We start from the raw sequence: 22,307 nt of genomic DNA, 5'->3' as shown, positions 1-22,307 counted from the left end.
ACACACACTTTTGTTTCAACACCGCCAACCGTTTGGCACAGGAAGGGCCCTGTCTGTTCACCCCTTCTCACACACACACACACACACGAGCACCCGCAATCCACTACTTCTATCTCTCACCCCATTTGCTGTACTTTGCTGCTTTTATTGTCCTGCTCGCTGCCACCTCCCCATCTGCACACGCCAGCACATTGATTTTCTCTCTACAGCTTTATAGTTGATCATTTTCTTTTGACACTGCCTGGCAGAGCGCGTTGGCTTTGTAATCGCTGACCTCAGCTCCACACCTGAGTGGCTGTGGCCCCACAGCCTCTCAGACTCATCCCAAAGCAGCTTCTGTTTCACAATGAAGTGCTGCACCCTGAGCGGACAATCCCCGGCTGGGTCGCTCTTACAGCAGAGAGAGAGTTTGGCATTGTTAGGCAGACAAGCAAGAAGAACCGATGCAGAGCAGTTCACACATAGCAACGCTAAATCAAGCTAATTAATTATAGCTTTATTTGAATGGGATCCCAGCTTTGTGGCTTCAATTGTTCTTGCCTGTCAAGGTCTTTAAATAGATTGCAGGATGTATCCTGGATAGCGGAGCCAAAGGATGTGCAACACCCTGCTGAATGTATCTCTTGAGTGTGGCGCTCACATCACGGTGAAGAAAAAGAGAACCTACTCTTTTTCTCAGAGAAAGAGGTTGTGAGTGAAATAGTTCTCCTGATGAACCCCATTTGGATTTCACAGCTGCGGCACAACTGCGATGACCCCGCGCAACGACTCGCAGAATAACAGCGCCTCTCCCTCCCTCCTCAACCGCCTTTCATACCTCGCCGCCCCCCTCGGCCTTTTGCACAATTACTGAGTCCGTGTGAATACGAACCAGTCGTAAATGACCCACACGACGCAAAAGACAGAAGGAGAGCGACCTCGCTGAAACAATTCTCATTGATTGAAACAGGCTCACGATTCTCCCGGATACGCCTCCTCCTGACAAATTTGCAGCCACTTCAGAAAGAGGTGGGCGAGTGGGGATGGGGAGAGTGAAGGGAAAAAACTGTTCAGGTGCTTTGTACTCACAGTGCATATTCTGTGAGTGAATGCAGGTGGTGTGTGCGTGTGTGATAGAGCGCGTTGTGTGATCATCATCATCATCATCATCATCGTTTATTTATATAGCACTTTAAAAACACACAAGGCTGACCAAAGTGCTGAACAATAGAAACATAATAGATACCATAAGAATAATAAATACGATAAAAATAATAAACATAATAAACATAGCAAAAACAATAAAATATAAGTAAATACAAGTCAGTCAACCACTGAGTCAAAAGCCAGTGAATAAAAATGCGTTTTCAATCTGGATTTAAAAACCAGCACTGATGTCGATTGCCTAATGTGATGTGATGTGAGATAAAGTAGCCGGAGAGCTAGTTTGAGCGCCGCAGCCCGGGCCCTCTGCTGACGGGGCTGCTCTCGCTGGAGAATTGATTTGGCCTCCAAGAGGATCTGTAGCTCTCTCTGCGGAACAGAGGGATGGAGGAGGAGGGGAGGGGAGAAATGGACGGAGAGTGGGTGGAAGTAGCACAGGTGGAATTGAGAGATGGTGGAAATGAAAAGAAGACACGGGAGCACACAGCTAGCGCTCGCACACACACACACAAATGTGAAACAGACAGTCGGTCAGGAAAATTTACTCCCCGTAATAACCCTCTCTGTAGGCTGGCTGTCTCGATGTCTCCTGGCTCCTTCAGTCCGACCAGGTCACACCAACTCCCACACAGCACACACACCACTTCAGCACGAAATCTAATGATCTCACACACTGCTTCAGTGTGCGTGTGTGTGCAAGTGTGAATGTTCTCTGTTCCTCTGCTGCACAGAGCCTGTTGTTAGAAGTTTGTCTTCACTGTTGGATTCAGATTGCTCACATTTTACTGCAACGAGCATCAAATACGTCTCCGGCATTATTTTTAACAGCCCCTCGTTCACTCCATGTGGTTTTATTCTCTGAGGCTTAAACCCCGTAGGGGTCATTTTAAGTTTCATCTAATCTATTTAGCCTGGGTTATTGGGTTGGGTTTATTTAACTGGTGCTTCCACTCCCTGCCCCCTCCTCCTCCTGCTCCTCCTTCAGCCATTCCCTTTAATAGTTTTGACATTTAAATGACATAGTACATATATTTAACCTCGCTGGCTCCTTGCACATTCAGCGCTCGTAAACACAACGCACATACAGCACACCTCTTATTACGTTAATATAAAAAATACAAATGCCAAATGTGTGCAGCTTCTAGGATTGTTGTGGATACATTTTTTGTGGTCTTAGGAGTCAGTCAGCAGCACATACTGGAAGTTTTAAGACTGTGACAGCCACAACAAACTCACAATAGCAGAAGGGGTCTTCACATTCATCCTCTCACAGTGTGAACCGTTGCTTTCTGTCGCTGTTTGAAGCCTCGCTGCTCACTCACTCAGTGAACAGAGGGAGTGTTTTAGGAATAATCCGCCTATGACAAGTGATACTGCTGTGGGTTTGGATCCCAAAGTTACCCGTTCAATTAACAAACATTTATCTCCAATTATCTCCGTACCGCTCCAACAGCTTCTCAAAAACATACACCCCAGTCATTCTGATGTTTTCCCTTGTTTCTTCTTCCAGTGACTAACTACAATAATGTGGTGGAAGCCGGCTCAGACTCGGATGACGAGGACAAGCTTCACATCGTGGAGGAGGAAGGCAGCCTGGCGGACGGGGCCGACTGCGAAAGCACCCTGCCAGAAGATGAGCACCCCAGGGAGCACTGCTGGGACCGAGGTGAGGATGCGCAGTGTGTTGTCAGTTGTTGTGAAGCAGGCCTACCAGCTATCTCGGCCTCTTTCTGAAACACAGTTGATGTTTTTACACCAGGAAAAAGTTCCACACGAGTGCTCACTTAATCTGATTTTCTGCTTTGAGATTCAAATGTAACATGATTTAATATTTGCTACACCTGTCTTTAGACAAATGCTGGTTTGTTCAGTATTTGAAGATGAACAACTATCAGAACATTTATATTTTTATCATTTCTCCTGGTGTTCATGCCACACTTATTTCTGAAAAAGCTTTTTGTTTTTGGGGGGTTGTTTATGCATTTGCTGTTGTTTTAACCTCAGCAAATGGACCATAGGCTAAGTTAAGAAAGGCCTCGCTGACATCTGCACACAGTTAAGTACCAGGCTTTGTCTCATTGTGAAACAGAGTGTGAGGAAACAGGTACTACATCCAGCTATGGCAGGAAGCATGATATTAAACAAAGACAATGCCAACAGAGGGAGAGACCTTCAAGCAGAAAAAAAATAACCTTGTGGCCCACCGAGTCAGTGGAGTGCTTTATGGCACTGGTGGGCATTGGCGGGGCCTCCGTGAACTTCTTTTTACCTCAAAGCACGTGGAAGTGACATCAGAGGCAGCTCACCGCCACAGGAAGGGGCTGACGTCACAGCACCCCCCTCCCTACCCACACTAAACAACAATTGCAGGTGCTGAAGGACGTTGGTGTTTCAACCTGGGCTCAAGGCCTCTGTGCTGCTGACCTCACACTGCATGCGCACATAAATCTGTATTCGCACTTGTAGCGCTGTGAGCTTCAGGCTTGTGCCAAGAACTGAAGGTAATGAGATATTCAGCGTTTTAGCCTGTTGTGCTACTTGGTCATTTTGGGCTGTGATGTGTGAAACAGAAAGGAGGCTTCAGTGAAAATGTCCAGTAACATATCACTTTCAGTCTGCGGAGGGATTTTTAAAAAAAAAATGTATTTTAATTCCTTTGCAGTGAGCAGCCTTCAGTTTCTGTTGTGCGGTTTCGGTCACACAGACAAATGCAGTCACACCACAGACCTGTGCATGCCGCAGCCACCTATTCCCCAGACGATGGTGTCATTCTCATCGCCGCTCTCCAGCTGTAGCTCCTCGCATCAAGGGAAAGTTGGAGGAAGAATAATGTCATTGGTCTTGGCCCGGGCTTGTGAACATTAAACACTTCAAAAGCATGAGTTACACTGAAACAGCTCAGTGAGCTGGCCGCGCTCCACAGTTATGCCTGATCAGGCATATTTTCTTTTGCCTTCAGTCATGTACAAACACACACACACACACGCTCTGTCTAGCCCACATCTCATACATCAAGCAGCATCTTAGCTGTCGCCCTGGATCGCACTGATGAAACACGGGAAAGCCGCAGTCCTTTAAACAAACCCTTGCTCTCATCCCTTCATCTCTCCTGCACTCCTGAGAACAGAGTATCTGGTGCAAGCCTTGAAAAAGTGACCACCACCCACTAGTCTTCTCCTCGGCAGAGCCCGGTTTGCTTCAAATTAAAGCCTTGACACCCATTCTCCAGAGACTGCTGTGCTCCAAAACTGAAAAAAAAAAGTTGTTTTTCTGCACCATCCCTACTTTCCTTTTTTTACCTCCTCATCCATTCCCTCACCATTTCTGTCCTTGGGAATCATTCCTCTTGATTATACGGTATCATGGGTCGCCCTGCTCACTGTCATTACTCATTCACTCCTAAATGATTGTGGAGCAGCGCAGTATTGTTGCAGTAAACTGCAGTCTGCTGTCCTCTAAGGACAGGCTGACTAGCTCTTGAGGAGGGAAAGGTAAAGAGAGCGGTGACCTGGGAGGGCCTCTGCTTTACATTTAATGACTCGAGGAGTGTGATTACATCTCAGAGAATAGGTAGGGCGGAGCTGGAGAGCTTTGATATGGTGAGGTTGCAGTGAAAGGCTGGGGAAACACAGTCTTTACAAGATAGGTAGTTGTATGTTGTGCTTTGAAGCTGCCAGGCTCTCCCTGTTTCCTCACTGTTAGCCTAATATGCAGAGACAATATTTGATGCTTGCTGAAAATCCATTTTGTGGTTCTCTGCGGCTTCGTGAACGCACGTCAACACCTACAGTGCGTTCCCGTGTGCCTCACATCATGTGATGTTAAAACTGAGCCACGGGAAAGGAAGAAACCCCCGAAGGTTGGAAAGATTGCTCAGTAGAGACTCAGAGCACAAATGTTTGATAGCACTAAGCCAAGGATAAGCAAATCATTGTAGACTTGGAAATACCTCACATCCCTTCTCCTGCTGACAGGAGATAAAGTGGAACATCTTTTCTAACGAGTGCCTGTGTGAATCCCGATTGCTGATACGCATCGCCCAGCCGAGATAGAATCGGCAGACGGGTCTGTACGCACGACCACAGGAAGCAGCAGGGGCAAAGGTTGGCCAGGGCAGGAAATGCATCATGGGATAGCGTTGTATCTTGTTGCAGAGATGTGGACAGAGAAGGGAGCGAGGGAAAGAGAAGAGGAGAGAGTGGGTGGTCTGGTGATTTTGTTCTAAGATGTGTTGGGTTACACCGTGCAATAAATAGTTTTTTAGGCGGGAGCTGCAACAGAACGTCCTGCTACAACCTCACGGGGGCCGAGTTTCTGCAGCTTTTTTTAACTTGCTTGTGCAGAGGTGCATTCACATCCCTGTGTCAGCAACATAAATGGCCTATGTGTGATGTTTCTTAGCAGGGGAGCGGCCTGATAACATGGAGCCGCCTCGGCAAAGCCCACGAACCCTTCTGGCCGGGCTCTGTACCTAACAAAGAGCCGAGAGAAACACGTCATACCTTTTCAACACACACCCCCAACTGGGACTCCACACACACGCTTAACATTTTGGTAGCCTAAAGGTGTGTTTGGATGCTGCCCTTAAGCGTGAGATGGGAGCTAAACCCAGCTTGCTGTAGCAAAGTGCTGATCTGCTGTCGGATCATCAGTTTGCCACATGTGACACATGTTCTGCACGTCAGCATAACTTTAAAATATGAAGCTTTCACTTCCAACCGACTCTCGTGTCTGCCAGCTCACCAAGCAGCAGATGTGCATGGAAGCTGTTTTCTGGGCTAATTTTGCTCAGCCTGTCATGACCTTTATCAAGCACTGAAATAGTGAAATAAATAAAATCTGCCCATCAGATCTGTTCCATGTTTAACCAATGATGGGTTTAGATCATATTAGCTCCAGTAGAGAAATTAAAATATTACCACCCACCCAAAAAAAATTGTTGACGAGATAAGTTTAAAACATGAAATGTAGAGAGGTATATTTTTAAATCATTGAAAAGCACGTCTAAAAATAAGTTTCCTTTTCTGTAACTTCACAGTGTGGAGTTAGATCACACCTACCATGAACATGTGTTATGTTTTTTTAAAAACAGACCTGTCTTCATATCTGGATTGGCCAGTATGTATCGTGGGAGATAAAATAATTGATTCATCTTCCTGTAGCATGGTGTGTTCTGCACACGTCTTGCTCAGAATTGGATGCTTGGTCACTTTTAAACCAGGCTGATTTCATACTGTGAATATATGGCAAGTACAGTGTATGTACTTGAGGCATGTCTGCTACATACTCACAGTTGTTCCTGTGTTATTTATTCATGCTCTGCATTCTCTCGTCGGACTTTGCAGAAGTGTGAATGTGACTGCTGATGATTTGTGTGTCTCTCTGGGTTAGCTGTGTGATAAACTGGTCCACCTGGTTAGGATCAACTGTCTTGACGCTCACTGGATTAAGCAGTGAAGGATGGGATTCAACTCTGTGACCAAATTTAGATGGAAAAGGATCTCTTCTCTCTGTTTTTTCACCTTTAACTCTTTCAACTAATCTGAATGTGGTTCAGATGTCTGGCAGAGTGGTTAATTCAGCTTACCTCTGCTACGGCCGTTTTTTTTTTTTTTAACTCATCAGAGCAAATGCTAGATATTGATTTTCTCATCTAAACCTTAGCCAGAAAGCCATTTCCCAAAATGCCAAATGATTTCTTCTGCTATGAAAAATGAGGTAAACATGTCTTACGGGGTGTTACTGTTGCTGCTGAGGTCATGGGAGAAAAGCTGGGTGATATTCAGGGGGTTTTCAGCCCCCTAATGTGGGCTGAGAATTCCTCGATTAGACTTTCTCAGCACCTGCTGCTGGCTTGTGCTTTCCACACACACACACACACGTTCATCAACAGACCGCCTCGTTCTCCATGTTATCTCTCACGGGCTCATTCCAGGATGGGAGGTTTTCTTCAAACGGTCTTTAATAACCATAGCAACAAATGAGCGCGCTCATATTGTTTCACAGCTTTGTTAAGGTGCACCAGAGGAAGCTGGAGTGAGGCTGTGCGTAAGAGCACTGGTATTCACTGTGCGTTGGCGAGTCATGAAGTGCTACACCTGTTCCCGTCTCTGAGGAGAAAACAGCTGGTCCCGTCGTTCAGCACTGTCACAATTCACAAAACACAATCCTCAAATCTGCACTAAGCAGGGGGAGAGCTTAAATCGAGCCATAAAACATCTGCCTGGTAAACACCAGTGCAGTAGGCTAACTTTGCTTTTAGCTCATAGCTCACTATTCCAATTATTCTCTGTAATGACACACACAGACACGCTAACATATCCATAATATCCATTGAGGAATAATGCTTGTGTTTAATAGCTGACATGCTATACCTGGTTCCGGCAGCCGCTCCAGGAAGCGCTGCGAGAGCAGAGATAGAAAGAAGGAAGGAAGCTTTCATGCATCCCCAAGTCTGTCCTCAGGTTACACTTCCTATAACTGCAGCTTGGTAATTAGTGCTCGTTACTAGCTAGTCAGGCTCACGTGATGTGGAGAAGGAAGGCGCTCGGCTCCCACATACAGCACCTCATTTGCTGGGATATTAAGCACAGTCTAAAGGCCAAGCCTCTTCAGAGAACACCGTGTTTGTGCGTCCGTGTGTGTGTGTGTGTGTGTGTGTGTGTGTGTCTGCTGGGTCTCGTGAAATGTCTGTCTGCTGCAATGCATCAGGACAAGATTCATCACCTAATTATCAGTCCAGTCTCAACAAGTACCTTACCTAACATAGGGAACAGAGGCTGTCCATTCACTTCTAACAAAGAGCATGGTGTTCATACAGTAGCCTCTGGCCTTTGATGTTAATTAGTTTCTCATCCTATTGTGAAGTGCAGCATTCAGGATGTTGTGTTTTTCCCCCTCGACACCGCACGCCTCGTTCCGGGCTTGTGGGATTCAGTTCAGTCATGACACTCTTTTTGACACCATGGATTATTGCATCTCATATACAAAGGTTAAGGTTTTATGTGTGCAGCGTGCATCAATAGAAAAAATGGTGTCGAAATAACGAGGTAATGGATAACATTTCTGCAGTCGAGGCTGTAATCACTGTATGTTTGTCCTCTCGCAGTGAAGGAGGATTGTGTTTCGGATGGCGAGGATGATGTGAGCACAGACGCCCTCGTAGAGGAGATACTCCAGCAGGGAGACACGGCCGTCATCTACCCGGAAGCCCCAGATGATGAGCCTCAGCGCCAGGGCACTCCCGATACCGGCATCCACGACGAGAATGGTACAGGGCATCGCATGCTCTAAAACACACTTTTCATCTTAGATCTCAAAGCCTCTGAGCTCTCAAAGCTACAGCAACCCACCCAGTAATTACTCGCCCCAGGGGGCCGGGGGGGAAACAGCTCTACCTGCTCCCTGTATCACCTCAGGTGTTAACTCCACCCCATTAGCGCCACTTTCCGACATCATTACACACACTGCTATTTGTTAAGTGCAGCACACTGGGGCCTTTATGACTCCCGGGCTTTTGGCTTTTACCTGCTACCACTGAGAGGAAAAAAAGAAAAAGGGAGGTGAGAGGGAGGAAGGGAGGGAGGAACAGTGAGAGGAGGAGAAAAAAGCAACACCTGAGTAAATTTGTCACGTCTGTGCGAGCTCTGACTCACAGCTACCTGAGCGATAATGTGTGTGCATTCCCATCCCGAGGCCCTCACCTGTCCCGCAGGGGAAACTTAATACATCACCTGTTAACAAAGTAATGTTTTACCTGTGTGGGAGCTGGCCAACTGAGACCCTGTGTTAACCAGCTCGGATCCAGACGGGCGGCTGTTGTTTACCAAGCTCACTTTTCCCCACGTGCGTGGGTGTTTTTTGAAATGCTTCAAATGCGCAACAGGACATCGGATCATGAGATATGAAGGGAGTGAAAGCTGCAAGTGCTTCTGAAATGCAAATGAAGTCTCAAAATGTAGTCGTATACATATGTTTTATTTACAGAGACAGGCAGGCATTTGGATAGATGATTAATCATCCATTTGGGTACCTGTGTCCTGTTTACCTGTGGGGGAGGATCCCTCAGGGATTGGTTAAATAGCACAGGAGTCGCACTGTGGCAGGCCACGTGTAACATCAGGAGTTTTTAACCCCTTCTTCTTTCCCCTGCTCACTCTCTGCCCTTCTTTTCCACTAGGAACTCCGGATTCGTTCTCTCAGCTGCTCACCTGTCCATACTGTGCACGGGGCTACAAGCGCTACAGCTCTCTGAAGGAGCACATCAAGTACCGGCACGAGAAGACGGAGGAAAGCTTCAGCTGCCCCGAGTGCAACTACAGCTTTGCCTACCGCGCCCAGCTGGAGAGGCACATGACGGTCCACAAGAGCGGACGAGATCAGGTAGAAACTGACTTCTGACACTTTTCTTTTTCACAGAACGATTAGAGATGATTTGTTCCAGTAGCACACCTGCTTGCACAACGCTGTAGTGATTGTTCAAATCGACCCTGCTTATCATAGCTTAGTTTCCTTAGCAGCTTCCAAACAGGATGAATAAACAAGAACTTTTGCCCTCCATTGATTAATGACATGAATTAGTCGCAGTTCAAAGGTTGCGTTTCCACTGTATATCTCACTGCCTCACCCCTCTCCCCTCTCCTGACAGAGACACATAACACAGTCGGGAGGCAATCGTAAATTCAAGTGCACTGAATGTGGCAAAGCATTTAAATACAAGCACCATCTGAAGGAGCACCTACGCATTCACAGCGGTGAGTGGACAACCCCTGTCTCCATGGCAGCGTATTGTGTATGCGTGTGTGTTTGTGGATGGGCGTGTGCTTGGACGTGAGTGGGGCGGGCGTACGCCTCGCGAGTCTCTGTTGGCCACAGATGTTTGAGTCTCCTCTGAAGCAATATTTATGTTTTATTTCTGTTTCAGCCAATTCCCCATATTTAGATATCCTTCATCGTGTTTCGGTCCATTGTGTGCTCTTCCTTAATGTGCAATAATTGTGTTTCTTTTGGCATTATGGGACAGCAATTAGAGAAGGGCATTTCCCACTGGTGCTATTACATCAGCGTTTAAGCATCATTGAAATGCATTAGAGCTTTTTCCTGTCGTGCTGCTCATAGCCTAGCTTGCTCATTTAGCTTCATTCACTAATGGAAATTTGTTTCTCCCGCCCCCAACCACCCTTTCTTTCTCTCCCTTGTACACATTGTGGTTTTATCCAGGAGAGAAACCCTATGAGTGCTCCAACTGCAAGAAGCGCTTCTCCCACTCGGGCTCATATAGCTCCCACATCAGCAGTAAGAAGTGCATCAGCGTCATCTCAGTTAACGGCAGATCACGCCTAGGGAACACCAAAACCCAGAGCCAGGGTCAGTCGCCAGGACTTTCAACGCCACCCTCGGTCCTCCGCACTCAGATTAGGGAGAAGCTGGAGCACAGCAAGCCCCTGCAGGAGCAACTGCCCCTAAACCAGATCAAGACAGAACCTGTGGACTTCGAGTACAAGCCAACAGTGATATCGTCCCCAACTGTGACCGCCATGAATGGCGGCGTTTTCGGCGGAGGTGCTGCAGCTCCTCTGCAGGGCACAGTGCAAGCTGTGGTCCTACCCACTGTGGGGCTGGTATCACCCATCAGCATCAACCTGGCAGACCTGCAGAATGCGCTCAAAGTTGCGGTGGATGGTAACGTCATCCGTCAGGTGCTAGAAAACAATGCCAAAGGCCAGGTGAACTCGGGGCTAACCACTGGAACACTTCACACCCCACAACAGCAACTCATCTCAGCCATCAGTCTGCCGATAGTGGGTCAGGATGGAAATGCAAAAATCATTATCAACTACAATTTGGACCCCAACCAGGGTCAGCTAACAGCCCATAATCTAAAGAAAGAGCCAGAGCCTCTGTCACCAGCTCAAACCACCACCAACACGTTCAAGTCCCAGAAACTCCCAGAAGATTTGACTATCAGAGGCAACAGGGCCAATGAGGCAAAAGAAAAAGAGGAGAAGACCACTAAGACTTGTCTCCTGTGTGACAACTGTCCCGGTGGGCTGGATGCACTCCACGCCCTCAAGCACTGCAAGAAGGATTGTCTCAAACTGAATGGCGCAGGCCTGGATATGTCCGATTCTACTGTTGCTGCCCTGCTGTCAGACGGAGGACTCTGCAGCCAGCCCAAGAACCTCCTGTCACTGCTCAAGGCCTACTTTGCCTTAAACGCAGAGCCCACCAAGGACGAGCTGGCCAAGATCTCTGACTCAGTCAGCCTCCCGGTCTCTGTGGTAAAGAAGTGGTTTGACAAAATGCAGGAGGGTCAGATATCTCTGGGTGCCCCAACACCTCCCTCAGAGGAAGAGGACACTTGTGAATCTAACAGTGTGGTGTCTCTGGTCCCAGGGAAGGACAAAGCCACTACAATTCCTCCTGTGACCCAGGACAGCCCAACAGAAGCTACCCCAGCAGAGATCAACGGCGCTCACAGCTCGCCGGCCTCCCCTTCACCACTAAATCTGACAGCCGGAGGTCCTGGCCCAGCGAAGAAAACCCAGAGCGCCGAGGGACCTCTAGACCTGTCGCTGCCGAAGCCAGCCAGAGATGAAGCAGAGAGAGCGGCCAATAAAACCTGCCTTTACCCCTCCCCTTCCTCTGGCTCCACCAACATGGACGAACCCCTAAACTTAACTTGCACAAAGAAAGAGGCATTGCCACTCTCAGCCATGGGCACCTGCCCCACCGCACTGTACGCCAGCCAGCCAAGTGCCAAACCTCTCGACATCGTCACCACAATGCAATGCCTAAGAGCACTAGCCACCAACAACAAACAGACTATCTTGATCCCCCAGCTGGCTTACACCTATACCACTACAGCAAATAGCCCCGCAGGGACCGAGACGCACGAAACCATCCACCTCAACGGAGTCAAGGTGTGCACCACTTATGTCCCCTCATTTTATTAGCAGCAGAGCTGATGTAATGATGCTATTCATATTTGCACACTAAATATGAAGCTAGCTAGCCATCAGCTAGCTTATGTAAATATGTGAAACAAAGGTTCTGACTCATCGCTAATAGGACACACTAATTAACTGTTACCTTTTATTTACGTGCCAAAGAGACAAAAATGGTTATGTTACCTTTTGATAGAGCCAGGCCAGCTGCCATGCCCCTTTCAAGGCTTTATGGTACTCTAAGCTAAGATGCTAGTGGTAGCTTCATATTTTCCCATCTCTTATCGTTTAATCGCTAGCTTAAAAAGGTGACCTATTACACCCATTTCCAGCTCTTTGTTTTTACTCACAGAGCAGCTTTGCATGATTTACACTTCAGAATAATCCCGGTGCCACCCCTTTATTCAGCAGAATAGCTCCCATTTAAGCATATTTTTCATAATTAACACTTTAATTCTAACATTTACAGAAGACCTTAATTAGTTTCCTGAGTTATCAGAAAACATGTTTGCCTCCAATTATGTGAGTTATATAAAGGATTGAGGGTTTAATCCATGAACAACTTTGAGAATCAAGTGCATCGGAATCAAGTTGGCTTTTATCTTTTTCGGAGCAATCAGTCAAAGCATTCAATCCATGTACGGTCTTGTTGTTCAGAACCACCATCACATGATAGATAGTCTGAAACCATCCAAAATCAAATCAATAAGTCATATATAGAAATGTCAAAATTGGGCTCTTTGTAAAAATGATAGCCCTTAATAGTTCTTCATTGTGCAGACATCTAATGGGCCTCTAATGATGGATGTAGATGCCTGGGTGTGTGAGTGATCTTCCTGGGCTGTCACCCAGAGGACATGAGGCTGCACTTTACTGCAAAGCTTCTATTGATCTGTTGGAATCTGTTTAAGCGCCGCACCTCTGCCTGCCGCATTGATTTATCGCTGTTGTATTATACTTTTGTGTTAAGTGGATCGGCATAGACCTGTCTTGTAAAAAGGAGCCCTATGTATATATATTTGCTCCTTAGCCATGCCAAGCAGCCTGTTTGACTACAGCAGTGGATAGGTTGCTAGGTTCAGAGTGCGGTTGTTTCTAGGAAAAGGAAAAGACTGGTAAAAACCTATGATCAGGGGATGATTCAGTATCACTTCCCACAAAGGACACATGGTTTACTGGTATTCTGAGTCATCAATTGTCTTTTGCTGTCAAACAGATTGAGCTCAACTTTGCATTCCTACAAGTGTGTCTGATTTCTCATATTCCCCAGGAGGACAGGCAGGACACGGGCTCAGAGGGTGTTTCCACAGTCGAGGAGCAGAACGACTCAGACTCGGGCCCTCCAAGGAAGAAGATGAAGAAGACGGATAGCGGCATGTACGCCTGCGACCTGTGCGACAAGATCTTCCAGAAGAGCAGCTCGCTGCTGAGGCACAAATACGAACACACAGGTAAACACTCGTGTTTCCCAGGGCCTTCACATGAACACAGCCAGAAAAAAAGAACCGGAACTTGTCTCACCATCACTCACTCTGTTGGGTCCTGGGAAAGATGAGTCAGAGTGCAAGCAAAAGGGGGATTTTGAGCTACAGCATAAAGAAGGGTGGACACCTCCATTCCAGCAGGTATTACTCAACATGCACAGAAGAGGTCTGAGAATTTCTTTCCGCCAACTCCCCACCTCTGCGCTGCCAGCTTCTCATGTGAAGCAAGAGGCGAGCTCTGGTAGTGATTTGGATTGCTCCATGATGATGATTCTGTGGCCAAGCTCAGGTCAACACTCTCAGAGGCATTTTCGATGTTTTTTTTCTTTATTACTCTGATACCTGGCTCGGGACCACAGTTTTCGGCTCCAAATGATCTCATGCTAGGTGAAACTAGCTGCTCCCTGCCTGGATAAAGTTTCCTTGAAAGTTTTGAAGCACAATCGTTGTGATTTTGTTGTATTGTTTGGAAATGTTCTCCCTGGATACACTGATGATAGATACTGATTTCAGCTTTCAGGCACTGGCACCTTTCAGACAGCATGATGGGGGATTTGCTCCCTGAATGTTTATTGTTAATATTGTCTCTTCGCAGAAATATGTTTGATGTGTTGACGTCTATTTGCTTTGTTATTCTCTGCAGGGAAGCGACCTCACGAGTGCGGCATCTGCAGCAAGGCCTTCAAACACAAACATCACTTGATCGAACATATGCGGCTCCACTCGGGGGAGAAGCCGTACCAGTGTGACAAGTGTGGCAAGCGTTTCTCCCACTCAGGCTCCTACTCCCAGCACATGAACCACCGCTACTCCTACTGCAAGAAGGAGACGCAGAGCCAAGCGGGAGGGCGGGAGAGCCCGGAGGAGGACGGCGAGACCCAGATCGACATGGAGGTCCTGAGTGGGGCACAGAGACAGCTCCTGGCCCCGTCCCAGCTGGACTCGGATGAGCGAGGGAGCAGCACCAGAGAGGATGAGGAGAGCGAGGAAGAGGAGGAGGAGGAAGGCGTGGTGGACATGGATGATATCCAGGTGGTGCAGATAGGGGACGAAGGAGGGGAGGAGGAGGACGAGCCAGAGGAGAGGAATGAGGAGGAAATGAAGAGAGTAGCAGTGGGAGAGGGAGGAGAGGAGGAAAAAAGCGAGATAGGAGAAGAGGAGGCTGACACCGGGCAGGAGGATGGGCTCGGGAGCGTTCAGGAAGAAACCAACGTGGAAGAAGAGAAGGCGATGGAAAATGAAGGAAGTTCCCCTGAAGCTGAAACTGAAGGAGGCCTGAGCGAAAGAGAAGGAGGAGAGGTCGCAGAGGAGAGTCGAGGCGAAACAAACAGGAACGAGGTTTGTGAAGATGAGAAGCAGACACCACGGGAGAAAGGAGACTAAACGGGGAACCAGACTCCTCTACTAGACACAATCAGACTCCTCCTCGCTGTGTGCAGAGGAAGAACGCACGAGATGATGTCTGGTCACTCTGACAGTTCACTACTGTGTAGAAATCCAGGTGTGCCTGAAAAAAATACTAGTGACTTTTCCACAGGAGAACGGTTTCTCGCTGTTAGAAAAATCCATTTGTAAAGAAAAGACGAAGACGAACGTGAATTTTAACAAATGAAGGACATGCATTATACAGACTTTGGAAGCTAGAGCCGACACGTTTTAGATAATGTTTTATTACTAAAACACCTTGGGTCATTTCTTTTTATCAGTGTTACTAATTTTATCACTCATATTTTAACCTTTAAAACCTGTACAGTTGGGAGATATTTCTATATCTTTTTATTGCCAATGAACAAAAAAAAGTCAGTATTTTGTTAGGTTGGAAGGAAAATAAGAAAAAATCCTGTGCACTACAAGTGGCTTGGTTTACCTTTTGATGGAGCAGTTGAGTTGTGTTGTCTACCCTTCAGTATTACCGCATTAGATATACAATGCCATCATGCTAGCAGATGCTAGCGTTACAATTCTTTGTTTTTTTATAGTTTTGATTGGATCGTGAGCCTTAAGAAGAAAATCTCATCAGCATTTAGTTCCTTTGAGACTCTGTTTTCTTCTTCTTTTTTTAAATCAGCATTTAACAAAAATTGTTTGACATTTTGGGCAAATATTTGCTTTCTTGATACCAATTTGGTGTAAAGCTCAAAACCACTGTCAGATAATTTAGCCATATTGGTAGCCTGGCAGCATCTGAACAATAACTAGCACATTATATTTCATTTATTTAATCCCCTAAAACTGCACACGGTCACATTTACCCCTATGCAAATGCTAGACTGTGGCCTAAATGCAGTTGAGTTGGCATTTCCCTCTCCTGGTTCTGCTGTCTTAGGATCAGTAGGGTTTTTTTTTTTAGTTATATCACCTTTCGTAGATTCTATAAGATTAACATAAGACATGGTCACAGTTTATTGTGAAATTGTAAACTATGTTAGAAAACGCTATTACATGTCCCAGAGCAGCTGTTTGCTAACAAGTGGCTAAATGAGGCTACAGAAGTTTCTGGGAAATACTCAGCAGCTCAGTATTGGTGGTGCCAAAGTCATGGCAAAGCCTAACTTTAGAACAATTTGTGGAGATGATTTTGCTTAACAAATCATGTTATGCATCATTCAAGTTTCCACAGAGATTTTCCATGATAATCCAAAAGCCAGTGGAAAAATCTTATTGGCTTTTTATTGAAGGAATGCTAACTTCCAGGTTCACCTATAGAAAAGGCTGTCATTCCTTATAAAGATACAAAGTATATATAGTATGTTAGAGTTATATTGAAAAGGGAAATTGTTTATGTTAACTTTTCAATAAAGTTTTTCACTAAATATTTATGAGAGAGGTGTTCATCTGTAATGCTGCTCTGCTACATGTGCTGCAACAGCTAATAGCTATGTAATGACACCAAATATAAAAGGCCTCAATTTCTGCAATTCTTAAAAGCAAATCAAAAGTATCCCAATATCTTCTACATTTAAGCTGATAAAGCAGCACTCAAATATCCGTCGCCCTCTCCTTTAGACGGAGCCAGGCTACCTATTTCCCTTTGTTTCCATTAGCTTAGCTTTTGGCTAAGCTAAGCTAATTTTTAGTTACTAACAAGAAAGTATAAAGCTCAAAATGTCAAACAAATGATTTAAACGTTCAGAGCGAGCAGAAAGCGGATGTAGAAAACTGTCTCATCCTTCCTATAACCCTGCCCCATCCCCCAACTCAGAGCCTTATGCAAAAAAATAACATTAAAATAATCAAACTAGAGAAGCATGCATATCAAAAGTGCCACTGAATATTGCTGTTGGAGCTATGATCAGGTATTGCCGGGTCCAAGATCAACCGATAAGCTGGGATACTGTTAACTTTGGCTGATCGCCACACCAGAGAGAGTAGAGTTTAGCCTACAATGTGTTCCTGTGTTATAGATTTTAAAGAATTTGCTTTCACCTAATCTGAGAAACAAACAGAAAAAAAAAATTGCAATGCACATTTGGTTTTTCAAATGGGTGATGATGAAATACACTTTCTTATTTTTGACTGTGTCCTGCCTTTCTGAAGCTTATTCAGTGCACTTGTTTAAACACACCATGAAATGCTCAGATGTCTCTTCAGGTAACAAAATGTAGGCAAATATGAATCCTAGGAGTTTAATCCAACATCGTTTTACCTGTCAGTATTATTTTTTATTTGATTTTTTAATTTGTTTTCATTTTTTTGTCTCTTACGTTGTTTTATGTTCCATGTCCGTGTGCGTACTGTATGTTTTCAGCAATGGCAGTATTATCCCCACCCCCAGCGAGTTGGGTATGTCTCTTTAGTCATAGAGAACTTTTATATTTATGTGTCTTATTTTTTATATTTCTTTATGGTTATTTATTACACTATGTAGTGTACAATACTGTAGTTTGTATTAATACGATAATATATTTTAGTATGGGACAAAAAAAGAATCAATGGCAAATAACTACAAGCCTGGAAAAATCAGACTCTGGCATACTGAAGTATGTTTTTGGAACAAATGAAGTGATGTTTTTCTTAGGGAAAAAAAAGAAACTCGCACCCTGCAAGCCTGAAAATTGGAACCTGTGACCTCTGCATCCATTCTCATGTTAGTTTAGTTTTCTTTCCCCTCTCTAATATGAAGCTACTGAACTTTTGAAAACTAATTGTATGTCTAATAGCATGAGTGTGTTCTGTTGTATTGAAGGATGATCCTTAATCCCACAAATTGTCCTTTTTGCCAAGCCAAAATAATATTGACGTATGTTCTTATTTGTTTTTATTTGTGCCAATTTGTTACTTTATATGTCAGTGTCATGACCACACCCAGTTTTATATGCGCCCCCCCCTCCTCTTTAACACCCTCATCTTTTTTTATAGTGATTGTTTTTGTTTTTTCTTTTTTGTTCATTTTTTATGACTCCCCATCTCACAATAAAATACATCAATTACAAGCTGTTCAGTTTGTCATGAGATTTTTCATTAGAGTTTGGAAATTACAAAACGCTCTTTCATGCACTTCTGCTTTCATGTCTTTCTAAGCTTTTGCTTTCATAATCAGAATTTTGAAAAGAATTTTGAAATGTTCATTTTAGAAAACACTGAATTAATTCTGGCTGTGGTGTAAAACATGGAGAAATGCAGTTCATGGTCACATTTTATATTTGGGATTGATGTTAGTGAGCCCCACAACCGGTGTAGGAGTCGTTACTTTAAAAAAGTTTAGATACATGACTTGTTAGTTTTCTTAAAGGCAGCACAGTACATTACTTAATTACTTCCCAGAGCAAGTAAGATGTTATACTACTCATTACATTACTTACTACATTACTCATAGGATAGGATCTTTCTTTTAGTATTTACATATAAACACAAACAGGGTTAAGGCAAAGCAAAGATGAAAACCAGCACAAAGAGATTTCAAAGCGATCGCCATGGCGATTCTGCATTTTAAAAAATCACAGTTGGAAATGGAGCCTGTCCTTTTTACCTGTTGAGGATCAGGGTCCGGCTGCTGGGCTGGAGTCAGCATGGAGTTGGGCTTTAACATCATTCTCGGCTCTTGGCTACACTGCAAAAACTCAAAATCTTACCAAGTATATTTGTCTAATTTCTAGTCAAAATATCTCATCAAACTTGTTTTTAGACTTTTTCCCACCTAATACGAGATATTTTTGCTTGAAATAAGTGGAAAGAAATCTGCCATTGGAACTGTGGGGTAGCATAACGTAAGCAGCAAAGAAAGTGATAGGAAGAAAGCATCAGCAGACTGTTCAAGTTTCTTTTAAGTGTCCTTTATTTTCTGGCATCGCCATTCAACAATTGTTCACTCAAACATAAGAATGCTGGCAGTCAAAACCTCACCTGCTTTATACAGAATTCCACCCACAGCTGAACCCTTATTAATCCCTACCATTGAGAAAACAGGGTAGACCAAATAACACAGTCTAGACAAAGAAACAGGAATAAAATCATTCTTCCACTTAACAAACTCATTTACCCAACTAAACAGTTTGAAAAGTCAATCTCTTCACACAATCCAACTCATGAGGTTATTTTAAAGGAAATAAACAAATTTACACAAAAGAAACACCCCTTCATTTGGTTACACCCAATTAACTCGATCATTGACATCATACCCTATATAACCAGGAAGTACTGGGGCGGTCTCTCTCACACACTTGTTTTATATATTTGACCTGTGCAAAGGAACACACAATGGTAAGTATAACCAAACTACATGAACAAATGAAAGATTCAAATCAACTAATGATTAAGTGACATTTGGCTTTAAGAACATTTGCACAGGTGTAATGAATATAACCAATGCTACCACAAACAGACCCGGGATAGTATGTAGAGCCAAGGTTACATCTGCAGTGTCTACATTAAAGCATTATGATTCATTATAAGATAACACAAGACAAATTAACAATATATGTAAGTGACAAATGGTAAATGAATTAAATCCTAACCACTTTGTCACAGGAACGTTAGAAGTTAAAATTCTCCAGAATTCTGTCTAAACACAACTTTCTATATCTCACTGAAATGTTACTCTGTAGCTGATTGTGTCTTATTTTAAGAGTGATGAGATATTTTGACTAGAAATTAGACAAATATACTTGGTAAGATTTTGAGTTTTTGCAGTGTAGCTTAGTGTTAGCGTGCAGTAAATGATAAATGGACTGATTCTTATAGAGTGCTTTATACAACTTGCCTCATTCACTCATTTATACACACATACATAAGTGCTTTCTGTTCACACAAGATGGATTCACTGGAGAGCAACTTAGGGGCTAGAATCTTGCCCAAGGGTATTTGGCATTCAGGCCGGAGCAGCCAGGGATTGAACCACCAACCTTCCAATTAGTAGATGTCCAACCTCCTGAGCTACAGCCCCCCTGTCTGTGCAGATGCTTGTGGCTAATGTAATGTGATTACGAATTGCTGTAATCATATTACATTTTTCAGTGATGCGGTAATGTATAACGTTACTAAAAAAGTTTCACCCAACACTGCCCATGACCCGGACCATGATAAGCCACAGAAGATGGGTGGATTCATTAAGTTCCAAGGAAAAACCTCAAATGACCAAAAAAGCAGAACAAAATGGTTGAAGCAACAGTTTCACATTTTAGGAAGCACTTTTTAGCTTAAGCGGAAAACAGGAAGACAATGAAATATTTGATGTGATAGATGGAACGAGAACTGAAAAACAAAACCTTTTAGTGGAGACTTGACTGCATTTCAGTCAGCGTCAGTAGCATTCACGGATCATCAAGTTACAGACACATGGGCACAACTGTTTGGTGGGTGGAGCCAACTTGTTTCGCTGATGAGGCTTTTTATTCTTTCGTCAGTGATATGTCACACAGGAACACGTACATACATGTAGATGGAATAGTTTGAAATGGAGAGCAAGATGAAAGTAAACATCACAATACAATTTCACTGAAAGCTCTAAAGTACCTTATATTGAAAATGAGGCAGCCAGCTTTTTCATGTAATGATAATACTATATTGTAAGTTTTCACACACACCTGTTGTCCTCTTCTTCCTCTGTCTCCTTGATAATCTCCTCCTCTTTTTAATCCTCTCAGTGCCTCTTGCCAGCACCACAGTCCTGCGTCCAAATGAAAGTTGAAACAATAATAAAGTAGAGCTCAGGGAGATTTTCTCTCAGGAAAACACTTTTAGGATTTGCCCAGAGAAGAGAAACTTTTTGTCCTCTTGTTCAACAATAATGTTAAAACAGAAGTGTTGACTGCAATTCATCCTGAATTGGTTGAACAAATATAACAATTTTCAGAACGATGGGGCATCCATCCATTCATTCATTTTTGAGGGACTGTATCTACTAGCTAGCTGACTACTAACCTAATCAGTGTAGAGGAATCATGGAATACTGTGTTCTACCAGTGATATCAATTTATTATTATACATGTGTGTCTTATATAAAAAATACAATTCTCTTGAATACAATTAACAACTGGGTATGTGGTGCATTAGATAAACCTGGGTCAACAGACGCTAGTAGATAAGCTAATTGTGTTGCGTGGGTATCTTAAATAGTTTCACTTTTCTTTTTTTTCCTCCACTATCAGAATCTTAGTGGAATTACCCAGATACTAGGTTTAGTTTGTTTTTCTTTTCCCATAGAGGCACCGGAGTTTAATGGACTTAGCTCGCCCCCCTGCAGGCCATTAAAAAGAATGCAGGGTCAGACTTTGAAGCTTAAACCATCTTTTAACTACAGTTTATGCATGTGAGTCGTCTCCTACGCCCCTTGAAAGCAGTAAATAGTCGTATTTTCCAGACTTTACTCAGCGCCTCGGGTCACAGGCTTGTTGATATCAACAAAAGAAATATTAAGTCACAAGTGGTAGTCTATTTATAAACCATGTTATCTGAAGTGGTTACATAGTTATGAGATCATGGCGGCGTAACAAATTAATCAGAAGAGCCGATTTAAACCTTACTCCATCATAAAAATAAAATTTAATAGAGGGATCACATGTTAGTGATCGAGCAGAATCATTCAAGCCCGTCTGGTTATAGACCAGCCCAAGGTCAACCCTATTGATCCAGATTAGGTTTCCAGGAGGGTCGACCCTCCTCCTGCATCCCCAAACCCACCCCCTCCACTAACATGAATTAGTAATGGAATGGACTGAAAATCCATAGTCAGTGCGGGCGCTGTAAATGATACAATAGCTGGTGAACATATTTGATAGTTATTCTTGCATAGTGTATTCTTTCTGCCTTCCCAGAAGCACAGTCTCGCTTTGGATTCCTAAGGATGGTTTTGGGGGCATTTCAGGAACATCTCTAAGTCTTAAGAAGATGCTCCTGAGCCAGAGTCTTTGTTTTAAGGAAAGGAAATCGTGGGTGGGATGGGATTCAAACTTCCTTCTTTGTCTTTTGTCTCTTCGGAGCAGAAGGAGTGCAAGCGATTGTACTATACGTCTGCGACCTGAACTTACGGGAGTGTTTGTGAATGTGGTGGAGGGGCACTGTGGCAGAAAGATACAGAATAATCTGTCAGGGGTTTTGCTCTGCCGTCATGTTAAATAGGTCTTCAGAGACATTTATAGAGGAGGGGGTTTGGTGGTGGAACAGCGCTTTATAGGACAGCTCACACCCTAACATTAAGGTGTCAAAACATCCAACAGCATCTTGTAATTGTACCTGTAATAAATGTCTTTAACAGTGGTCACAGCAATACTCAGACTCCATTCTGAAATTCCACAAA

At 44.1% G+C, this 22,307-nt stretch overlaps 1 protein-coding gene across 1 annotated transcript in view; it reads left to right on the top strand.

Annotated features, from left to right (window-relative positions):
- zeb1b (zinc finger E-box binding homeobox 1b) overlaps positions 1 to 18,010 on the top strand; it is a 49,818-nt gene extending 31,808 nt beyond the window's left edge. Inside the window, exons 2-8 of the mRNA XM_031754828.2 lie at positions 2,654 to 2,809; positions 8,252 to 8,413; positions 9,323 to 9,525; positions 9,791 to 9,896; positions 10,363 to 12,065; positions 13,360 to 13,540; positions 14,217 to 18,010. Coding sequence (XP_031610688.1) covers positions 2,654 to 2,809; positions 8,252 to 8,413; positions 9,323 to 9,525; positions 9,791 to 9,896; positions 10,363 to 12,065; positions 13,360 to 13,540; positions 14,217 to 14,956 — 3,251 coding nt within the window. The 3' untranslated portion in view covers positions 14,957 to 18,010. The remainder of the gene's footprint in view (positions 1 to 2,653; positions 2,810 to 8,251; positions 8,414 to 9,322; positions 9,526 to 9,790; positions 9,897 to 10,362; positions 12,066 to 13,359; positions 13,541 to 14,216) is intronic.
- The last annotated feature ends 4,297 nt before the right edge of the window (positions 18,011 to 22,307 follow it).

This window comes from Oreochromis aureus, linkage group 9 (assembly GCF_013358895.1).
Source record: "Oreochromis aureus strain Israel breed Guangdong linkage group 9, ZZ_aureus, whole genome shotgun sequence".
In the NCBI taxonomy this organism is placed as follows: domain Eukaryota; kingdom Metazoa; phylum Chordata; class Actinopteri; order Cichliformes; family Cichlidae; genus Oreochromis; species Oreochromis aureus.
Note: the sequence above shows the minus strand (reverse complement) of the source record. Positions and strands in the feature narration are given on the sequence as shown.